General features: G+C 34.1%; 1 protein-coding gene across 1 annotated transcript; it reads left to right on the forward strand.

Annotated features, from left to right (window-relative positions):
- Window positions 2-10139, forward strand: LOC109835567 (enhanced ethylene response protein 5; the record flags this gene model as incomplete). The annotated part of the gene is made up of 11 exons (XM_020403534.1): window positions 2-144; window positions 1440-1623; window positions 2910-2975; window positions 3096-3185; window positions 3296-3352; window positions 3818-3879; window positions 4064-4151; window positions 8594-8670; window positions 8752-8826; window positions 9606-9711; window positions 9803-10139. Coding segments are annotated over 11 exons (1080 nt in total), but the record flags the coding sequence as incomplete, so codon positions are not given.

Below are 11166 nucleotides of genomic sequence, written 5' to 3' on the forward strand. Positions count from 1 at the left end.
CGTCTCTCCTGACTCCGCCCTCCGCCTCCTCAACCATTACCCTCAGGATCTCGCCGATGTGCTGTCCCCCTTGCTGCGCGCTGTGCACTCATATCGAGTTCGTCGATTCGCTGATGCGTATGCTTACTTCGAGAAATCTGCAAGGTACTTTGGTTTTGATCGGTTTTGAACCCTGAAGTTTTGTTTTGACTGACGTGCAGAAACCTAACGCTATTTTGTTCATGAATATCGAACGTGGAGAATTTTGGGGAAAGTGGGGAGAAAGTTAGGGCTTTGATGTATTACATTGTCGAATTAACTTCAAGTTGAGAACTCTGTCGTGTCAATCTGTCAAAATAGAACTTCATGGCACCAAAGTTAAAGAAAGGTGAAGCTTTGGGGGGATAGGAGTGCAAATGCCTTTTTCTTAATAGCAAACATAGCACATTTATCTCAAAAACTCGACGCCTTGAAGTTCCAGTAACAAAATCTCATAAAAAGAACAAACTTCTGAAAAATTGGGAGCTCATTTGTGTTCCATATAGTCGGACATGTGAAACTTTAGTCGATTGTATATAATTCACCAAGCATACACATTTCCATTAAGGCCGTGACGGTGTTAAGCTCGACAAGTGTTCTGACCATTTGAACAATAACTTTAGATTCTACCTTCATGCAAAGTTCTCTTTGAAGTAGCGTAGTATCGGTCTCATCAGCTCCATCTGATAGTTCTTTCAGTTCTCCAATGGTGACACTAGGGATACCAAAATTTACGACAAAACTAGGAGCTGCTTTGCCTTCTGTTTAGATGTGTGACTTTAGTGATTGTATAAAATTTAGTATAACACGCTAAAATCCGCAAGGTACTACCTCAAGTTTCAAATTTTACAGTTTGATGTGCTCCAAATTTAGGGTTTCTGTCCTAGTAGAGCCTAAATTCTTTCTTGTTTCTAACTTTCTATATTAGGCCCCAAATCTTTGTATTTTCATTTACACCCTCAAATCTTGTAACTTGTTTTAAATAACACGTCCTGCAGTGACAAATGTTGTATGTAGCATTGTTGGGAATCTACTGCAAATCGGTATTTTGGATATCTGCAAGTTAATTGTAGAAATATACTTTTTATTTCGAATTCAATGTTTGATTGAAAGTAATTGATGCAAAAGTTACCAGATTTAAAATTTAGAAAGTCTTTTTGATGAGAGGTCATTGTTGTTTATGTTTGAATTTCCTTTTTGAGAATCTGCAACATTTGTCTCTATCAGTTGATTGTAGACTTATCTTTTCTAAGATTAAGAACAATGTTGCTAACCAAGCATTGAAAATATAAATCTATCTGCAATATTTACTTCTGCACTTTTGTTTCCTCTCAGCTCATTAATCTTGTCACAAGTTTCGATTTTTATGGATTGATTCGCTCGCAATTGTTATTTCTGTTGCTAAAGTTGGGATCTTGCAGTGCTTTCTTGCAAGAGTTCCGGAATTGGGAGTCGGCGTGGGCGATGGAGGCTTTGTACACTGTGACTCGTGAGATTAGAGTGCTCGCAGAGATGGCTGATAGAGACCTGGCTTCTTCTGGGAAAACCCCAGAGAAGCTGAAGGGGGCCGGTTCATTCCTGATGAAAGTGTTTGGGGCGCTTGCTGTGAGTTTGCCTTCTTATTCTTTACGATTATGTTTATGCTTGTCTTGGTGAAGTTGAATTGTTTACTATTATGTCATCGTCTTTGCCTGATTCGGTTAATTGAACATTATCTTCGCCCAATACAGTAGTGACACATAAAAATTTGTTTTTTTTTGGTTTTGACCAGAATTTACAGTAGGATAGAGGACTATATTAGATTAAGAAGTCATAAAATAGCTTACATATTTGAGTTGAAAATCTAGATGAAGGTGAAAAGGAAGATATCAGCATACGATGTGCATCACTACCACCCTATCCTAAAAGCTTCTGCAAGAACATAAAAATAAGCTCAATGAACTAAATGCCTAGTGGATAATTATCACGATTTCTGATGGCGGAAGTGTCGATAATGGCGTACTAGTAGTGAGCTCCAAGTTACAGCTTGGGGCTTAAGCAGGTTATACTAGGATTCTATAGACGTATCGGTCTGAGTATACATCACAATATCACACTAGTCGTGAACACCGTGTAAAGCACGACATATCATTTTTGCTACAGTAATCCCCATTTTTTTAACGCTACAACAATAGTTTTAATTTTTGGATTGCTACAGTTCCCGCTGCTGCTACAGATTTTAAAATGCTACAGTATTCCGTGTGCTACTGTTTTTTTAAAAATTGCTACGGTACCCAGTTCCCTGTTGTTGCGGTGATAATACTACAGTAAATGCTAACGTAGCATTTAGTGTACCATGAATAGTGAATCTTGGGTTCTCCCGTTTGTATAGAGTAGTATATTTATAAGTTGAGAGACTTTTGTGCTTGGTATATTATGTCAATATCTCATTGATAACATACCAAACATGCCCTGACTCTTTTCTTGGCTGATAAACTAAATGACTTCACAAATTATGGAAGCGTATATTTACTTTTTAAGGTAAAGATGAAGACATCAGGGAGGAACAACATTTCGCTGTATATTTTGTTTCTGTGGTTGAGCAATTGGCACATGAATTTATTTATTTCTTGCCCATAAGTTGTATGCCGTAGGGTCATTGATGGCAGATATATTTGTTTAAATATTACCAGGCCTGCCTGTTGTGGCTGGTAGGTTCATCTATGGTTGCTTGTTGTATTTTTGGATACTTTTTATTAGCAGATATGGCTGTTCATGTTAAGCAGTTTTCCATCATTTAATTAAATGCATTGAAGTTGCCTTATTCTTAAACCTTTAATTTTGTTATACCTATTTGATTTTAACCTCTGGTTCTTATTTAGCTGTTTACCTTGTGTATTTATATTTTGTAGGGTAAAGGCCCAAAACGTGTAGGAGCCTTGTATGTAACTTGCCAGCTGTTTAAAGTGTACTTCAAGGTTGTTTACCATCTGTGTTTAGAGTTTATTGTACTTTGATGATAATCCATTTTTACTAGAGATCAATTCTTGTAATTTGGAAGCATATAACCTCCAAGATACCAATATGAATTTTTACAGCTTGGTACGGTACACCTTTGTCGAAGTGTTATAAGAAGTATTGAAACTGCTCGGATCTTTGATTTTGAAGAGTTTCCCACGAGGGACAAGGTTTGAGAGAAATATGCATTCATTCTAATAATATTCTCTGTTGTTTTGCATATTGTCTTTATTGATATTGCTATTTTTGTAACTGGAGATTGACCTCCATTCATCAACAGGTCACCTACATGTATTATACAGGGCGTCTAGAAGTGCTTAATGAAAATTTTATTGCTGTAAGTACACAACTAAACGCTTGAACTAAGAGCTGCTTATTTGCCATTTCTGTAACTCCTTGTATGTTGACCTTGTAAAAATGAAGTTTTATGAAGTTGTTTGTATTTGATGGCAACCGCGTGATCTTTTTATGAATGTTTTCTTTGCTTTGGCCTCATGTTTGTGTTTTCTATTTTTCTTCTTTGGGTATCTTGCCTCCATTTGTCCCAATATCTAGACAACCAGTACATGTACTATTTTTTATTGTTTTAAAATCTTGACCTTTTGACATTGTATCATCCGAGTCTCAGACATTATTCATCAGTTTTTTCTATTGAATCTGAAACTTGATTTAGACAATGATATTGAGCATTTGCTTCTGTATCTATACTTTAGTATGATGTCTGTAATCTGTACTTATTATGTGTACTTTTTTGTGAACCAAATTGCTGAAATGTCTCTCTTTTCCTTCTGTGGAAGGACAGGCTGATCAAAAGCTTATGTATGCTTTACTCCATTGTAATCGTCGTTATGAAGCTAATATAAGGTATGTCTCGATGCTATTATCATTTATGTCTGTAATTATTAATTCTTCGCTTCGTGACCTCCATCCACATATTGCTGTTGGCTGTATCATAAGATAACACTATGTATCTACATCAAAGTTCATCAGTTCATTGAGTTCATGTCTCACTTGTCTATCTTTTTCCTGTTTGAACTTATTGGTATAGGATGATTCTGAAGTATCTCATTCCTGTGAAGCTTTCAATTGGTATATTGCCCAAAATGTGGCTTATAGAGAAGTGCAATCTTATTGAGGTCAGACCCCTTTTATTTCCACTCGTTTTTATATTTCTCTTTAACCAGTGTACTTAATTATGCTTGAGTATGCAGTGAACGTCCTTTTCCTTAAGCTACTGAATTTTTCCTTAAATCGGATTTGTTGAAAGAATTTTTCCTTAAATCAGATTTGTTGAAAAGCGTTCATGTTGAGTTTGTGATTATATATGGATCCATATGTTGAACCTCGAAAAAAATATAATAAAGAGTTGTGTTCAATCGGCTTACTAAGTATTAAAATAAAAAAATGTCTACTGCAAACAGAATTAAATAAACAAAATAGAAAAATAGTGAGTAAAATGTGTGATAATGAAGGTATCATTGAAGGGTAATCCAATAAATAAAAAAACAACAAACAAAAATATGGCCTATTAGATGGCCGGAAAAGGAAAAAAAGACAATAAAATTAAATAAAAGAGGAAAAGCCCAATTCAAGAGGCCTAAGTCATTGAAAAAATAAAATAAAATGGCCGAAGTAGATCTCGTCCAATAAAGATAACATGAGCAATATGTCGGTTTGCTCAAAGTGTGCTGGCGACATTAAGGGGTTTACCCATTCAAATTCTTAATCGTAACTTTTAATTAAATAATCATCAATTTTGTAACCCCTGTGATTCTCCTTAAGAACCCTCTAGCTGTAATTTGAAACCCACTAACCTCTCTCAAGCCTTTCAAATTCCCATCATGAGTAGCTCATCTTTCTTCTCTTATGTATAAAGCCTCCAATCATCTTTAGCAAAAAAAAAGAAAGAAAGAAAGAAAAGAAACATCATCATTCTGAAAAAATCGCACTCGTAGCTAAAAGATCCAAACCCTCAACCACTTCATCACTTCTAACATCACTCTGATCTTCATTCAGAGCCCCACAACCAAAAATCCATCTCCTAGCAAACATTAGGGTAAATTTTTTTCCTTTCAATTTTTTTACCACTTGCTGGCTGCCGCCTCTGACCATTGGTGCTCACCGCCGCATATTGCCTTCAATCGCTTGCCGCCACTTCGCCTGATTCTTTCCTCCTCTTTCTTGTATTAGCAAAAGGATGGAGAAAGAGAGAGTTGAGACCTTTTTTATGTTTCCTGTTAAATACATGGGCTTTTGCGTGCTAAATAAAATTTTAAAAAGAATTTCGAGTTGGGCCAAGTATTGGGTGGCTCATTATAAAAAAAAGTTTGTTTTATTTAGTAACATGTCTCAATTTTGTCAAAAAAGGTTCTCTTTATTTCAAGAAAAAGAGTCAAATGTTTTTATTAAAGAAAATAATCATAATTTTCCTCAAAAGAAAAAATGAAAAAGAAAATAATCATCATAGTCCAACTTTTAAAAAAATAATAAACAAATAAACCTTTTTGTATATGAATCTAGTTTCTCTTAAAAAAAAATTTGATTAACGTTTCCAAGGACATTAACGCTGAGTCAGATTTTCAATGGCATTAACGCCGAATCAAGTTTCCAAAAACATTTAAGCCGAATCAAGTTTCCAATGTCATTAATGCTGAATCTAGTTTCCAATTGTTTTAACGCCAAATCAAGTTTCTAACAGCATTAACGCCGAATCAAGTTTCAAACGGCATTGACATCGAATCAAGTTTCCAGCAACATTAATATTGACTGAAATTTCTAACAACATTAACACCGGATCAAATACCCAAGTTAATGCCAAATCAAGTTTTTAACGACATTAACACTAGATCAAACACAAAGCATTAATGCCTAACAAAATACAAAGACATTAACGCCTATACAAAAATATAATAAAAAATGATAAAACGTTTTACCTTACTCTTTTCAAGAACTTCTTCCACAAACTTTTTTGTGTAATAATTGTCGAAGCACCATGCAGAGGATTTATATAGATAGAACATGGAATCAAATTAATAACTCTATTTCGATACAAATTAAAGATATGAATTAATAACTCTATTTCTGGTTTGAACCTGGTTCAGTTTTGAAGTGTCTTTTGATTGGAAAAAATTCGGCCATAAATGGTCCATTTTTTTCAGTTCAATTTTAGAGGTTTTAACTGGTTGTTGTGTACCGGGGGAGCTGGTCCAGAACTAAAATTGGTTCTCAAAAGAACCAGTTCTAAAACCAATTGTGGCCCATTTTCACTAAGTTGCCACACACCCTAGAGGTCTGCATGTATAAATATAAAATAATTAGGAAACTTTTCAAACAAAATGAGTCTTTAGAAAAAAGTTGTTTTAAAAAGAATTAAAAAGAGAAAAGAAATCTCACATCAAACCTTTCAAAGAGAAAAAGATGCATGTTAACAAATAATAATAATAATAAACTGACCTTGTTAAGTTGCCGCGGGATAACATAATCTGGTTTAGAATACTCCAGAGCCAAGTTGACTAACAGGCCCAATTAAGTGAAGAAGCCCATTGGACTCGATAAATATATCGAGCCCTGACCCATCTTCTTTGTATAATGTTTATTATTTGCGGCTTTAGAATTACACAAATTTTATTAATACCCAGAAACCATTAGAAACTGCATTTTTGCAGAAAGGTCCATAGAGCCTGTAAATTTGCAGAAATACTACAAAAGGCAGAATTTGTAGAAATATCCAGAAAATACCAAAAATTTGCATAAAAGTCAAACAGAACATTCACAGAATCTCATAGTTGCAGAAATGACCCTAAGATATGCAGATTTTACAAGAAAACCTGCATTTTGTAAAAATTTGCTTGAATATTCCTGAAGCTTTCGAATTTTGCAATAAGAAGCTCTCAGATTTTGCAGCAAGCACCTTGAAGCTTAAAGATTTTACAATGAACACCCTGAAATGTATAGGTTTTGCAGAAACAACTTAAGATTTCATAGCTTTGCAGAAAGCGCCAACAAACTTTAAAATGAACCTCATGAGCAAAGTGTCTGAAAACTAAAATCAAGTTGAATATATGATCGAAATAAAACTAAAATCAAATCAAAATGACTGAAATATCTTGAAACTAAAATCAAATATATGACCGAAATATCTTAAAACTAAAATCAAAATCTGGACCGAAATTCTTAAAATCAAAGTCAGTTTATGAACCGAAATATTTTTAAACTTAAATCAAACCAAAAGCAGACCGTAATGTCCTTAAACTAAAGTTTCAAAAAATCAAGAAGCAAATGTCTTTTTCTGATAGAAAAGTCCTCTCTATTAGGAATCGATAAGAATTGTCTTTTTATTGTGAAAGTCCTCCTCACATTAGAACGTCTATTTTGTACTTCTATTTTCTTAATGTTATTTATAATTTTGAGTTCATATATAAAACTTATAACTTGTTAATCAAAGGTTCCTTTGGTTCATCCCACAGGGTGATTAACAATAGATTCTTGAGTCTATTGGAGATATCGGACCCCACTGTTAATAAACCTGTATTTTTACAGAGAAATTTTTTAGGGTATAAATGTAACTTTTAAATCATTTGTAATGTAATCTATTTTAAAGGGATACCTTTAGAGTGCTATTTTTTACCCTACACGGTGGTATGCAGCATGCTTCAACTCCTGAGACTGACGATCAAAGATTTTTGAAATATTTAATATTGTTGGTTATGCTTTACTGCATGAAATATTAATGAGAGATTAGAGACGTGACATGTTGTCATTAGAACTATAAGATGACACTTCTACTGACAAGTCAAGCTGTTATGGGTCGTGGGCTAGAAATGCATATAAAACAAATTTAACAGTCAATACTTCCCCTCAAGTTGGCCATCAGACTACGCGGAACGTCATTGAGCTTAAACGTGGCTATGAGTCTTTGTGGTCAGAGATTAATGAGGCTGTATGAACATATTTTGGATTAGAAGGATGTTTTATTGGTACATTGTTGGGTTACCCTAATAAGTAATGACTGATCAGCACTCTTCACCTTTTGGTGAAAATCATGAACTTAAGCAGATAAAAAGTCCTCTATTTGGAAAGCTTATAAGCCATTACTCTGTTGGTACATTTTGTCCTGTTGTTCGAACACCTTCCATTTTGTGACCATTGATGTGTTGTGTAGCCCTCAAAACATGTTCTTTTATATAGCTTGTGTGGAATAAAAGCTATATACAAATCAGGATGAGCAGTGTGGAATTGATCAGATATTGAGAAGATTCACACATACTGCACTAACACTTAATCAAGATATGTTGAATTTTTTTGGATTTTTCTAGACCCTCACTTGATATCTGAGATATGTTGATGTAGCGGTTCCAAAACTCATATGAAACTGTAATAACCTGCTAATTTAAGGAGACTAGGATATAGTGAATCCCTCTTATGTCGAAATATTATTGAATGTGTCAGTGAGCAAGGAGTATTTTTCCTCTAGCTATGTAAAACTTATTTCTTCTTTCAAGTTAATCATTCTGCTTTAAATATTAGATTATGTAATCAGAACGTCTAAGATTTTAAGAATTGATATTTATGTATGCAGTATGCAGATGTCATCAAAGCTCTAATAAGGGGTGATGTCCGGCTTCTTAGAAGAGCGCTTCAAGAACATGAAGATCAGTGTGTGTCCACACTAATTCACTTTACAGTTTTTGCAAGTTAATAGATTATCTATTTCTAACACTTCATGAGCATTAACAGGTTTTTAAGGTCAGGTGTATACCTTGTTTTGGAGAAGCTCGAGCTCCAAGTATATCAAAGACTGGTTAAGAAAATGTAAGTTCAATCAACTATACAGAATATATTAGGGTTAGTTGCAGGTACACCTCATGTGCTATAAACCATTGATTGCCTCAACTTTTTCATTAGCACTTAGACCTTCTGATACCCAAACAGAGCGCATTTTGTTATCTTTATGTGTGGGATAGGAGATATATGTTCAACACTTATAAGAGAATAAGGCCCTCTGCAACACACTGAAGTATCAGGGGATTAATCTGCAGCGCATTGACGACATGTGACACCCACGTAACGGGTGTAAATAACGGAAAGATGACTCTATTTAGAAATTTGTGAATCTAAGTGCTAATTTAAAAAGGTTTTGAGCATAGACCCTTTGTACTATGCAAATTGCTGATAGATTTCATTGTACTTCCGTTGTTGCAGATGGACCCCTTGCATACTCAACTCCGTTAATTTCCCATTTAAATTAGTTGTATGTAATGATCATCATGCAAGTTTATTTTAAGTCAATCAGTTAATGAGGCTCATATGTATCAGTTTATGAAGCTCAGTCTTAACGTGAAACTAACAGAGTTGAGGATCGATTGGGTCTGTTTGCAACAATAGAAGTACAAGGAGTCTATCAGCAATTTAGCGATAGGCCAAGGGTCTGACCGCAAATAACCCTAAGAAAATTAAACTTACAACAAAAGTGATTTAGGGGTATCCGCCCGTAGTACATGGTGTGTCTGCTATTAGCTCAATATACGACGTAGCTAACCGGATGATGCAAACCTTATTATGGTAAATGTTTTTTGTCTCGATGTCCTCAGATATATCATCCAGAAACAGAAGGATGCTAGCAAAGCACACCAAATTAAGTTGGAACAAATAGTCAAAGCTCTGAGGTGGCTTGAAGTGGACATGGATGCAGACGAGGTACCTACTCTTATTCTCTTTGTAGCTGTTACTTGATCTTTCTCGCTATGTATAATTCATATATTTTAAATCTAATTGGTTCTTTTAATAGGTGGAGTGTATGATGTCCATTCTGATTTACAAGAATCTCATGAAAGGCTACTTTGCTCATAAAAACAAAGTCGTCGTTCTTAGCAAACAAGACCCCTTCCCCAAATTGAAAGGAAAGCCAGTCAATCCGTAGGCATTTCATATTTCTCTATATTATACATGTAGATTATCGATAATTTTAGCAATCGGTATCGTTTTGTAGAATAGCTTGTAACATGTCATGAAGGTGTAAGCAGTTTTTATGAGATGCATAATTTAGCATGGTTCTGTTTGCAAATTTTTTTTGTTCTTGATTTCTACATGGCAGAAAGTTTTATTTATTGGTTGAAGCTTGTTCAGAGTTTGGCATTATATATGTGTTGCGTATCGTTCCAGTTTTGATTTGTTGAGGAAGAAAATGCCTGGTTGCGGCTTGCAGCCTTTGTGGTTTGTAGGCCTTGTGCGTTCAAGTATTTTCTGCACGAAAAAAAGCGCCTCAGCAGAAAATGTTATCCACCCGTGTTATGTTTTGCGATACAGGTCATAAATTCTGGATACGATATGAATTCATTAGGATTTTTCTCATGGAAACCACCATAAATAGGGTAATTGTATATCAGCCATTTTTCGTTTTAGTAATTTATACGTAGACCACTTTCGAAATTGGTTTTCTGGTTCAATCGATCACTTACCGGTCAAAATTTTTACTGAAAATACCAAAATTATCTTTAAAAACTCGCATTTAAGATGCGTGGCTTACTTTGTTAATGTTTACGTCTAGTTAGAATATGAGTAACGTGCTGCATTTTTTAAACTTACTAGGTTTTATACACGTGTAATGCACGTGGTGAAATATCATGATTAAGTATTTTTAGATTATTTTCTAATTAAAATTTGTTCCTCAGTTCCACTTTAATAGTTTATACTCACTTTAAATTTTCATGTTGATATTTGAATTGGTAGAAAACAAATATAATTTGAAGCTAATTTAAATTTTTATATTATTTTGACTGATATGAAACCAAGCTTTACTTGAGAAAGTACAATGTTACAAAAGTTAAAAATATTAAAATGATGTTATGCAAGGAAAGTGAATATTTAAAACCAATAAGACAAAATGATTGGTTAAAAGTATGCTAAAACGATACGAAAGAGAATATGAGGTTTGTTCCTAATCATTGATAGGCTTCATAAAAATTACAAATTAAAGATTAATGCTAACTCTAGTATACTTTCATATGATAAAAACATCTGCACAAGCATATAAAAGTACTGAAAAAGCTCATGAAACTCATTTCTGAAGATTCCTAAATTCACTCAAAATAATTAAATTATTCTATAAAATATTTAGAAAATATTATATTTTATTCCTTATGTTTTATTTTT

This window comes from Asparagus officinalis, chromosome 3 (genome assembly GCF_001876935.1).
Source record: "Asparagus officinalis chromosome 3, Aspof.V1, whole genome shotgun sequence".
Classification (NCBI taxonomy): Eukaryota; Viridiplantae; Streptophyta; class Magnoliopsida; order Asparagales; family Asparagaceae; genus Asparagus; species Asparagus officinalis.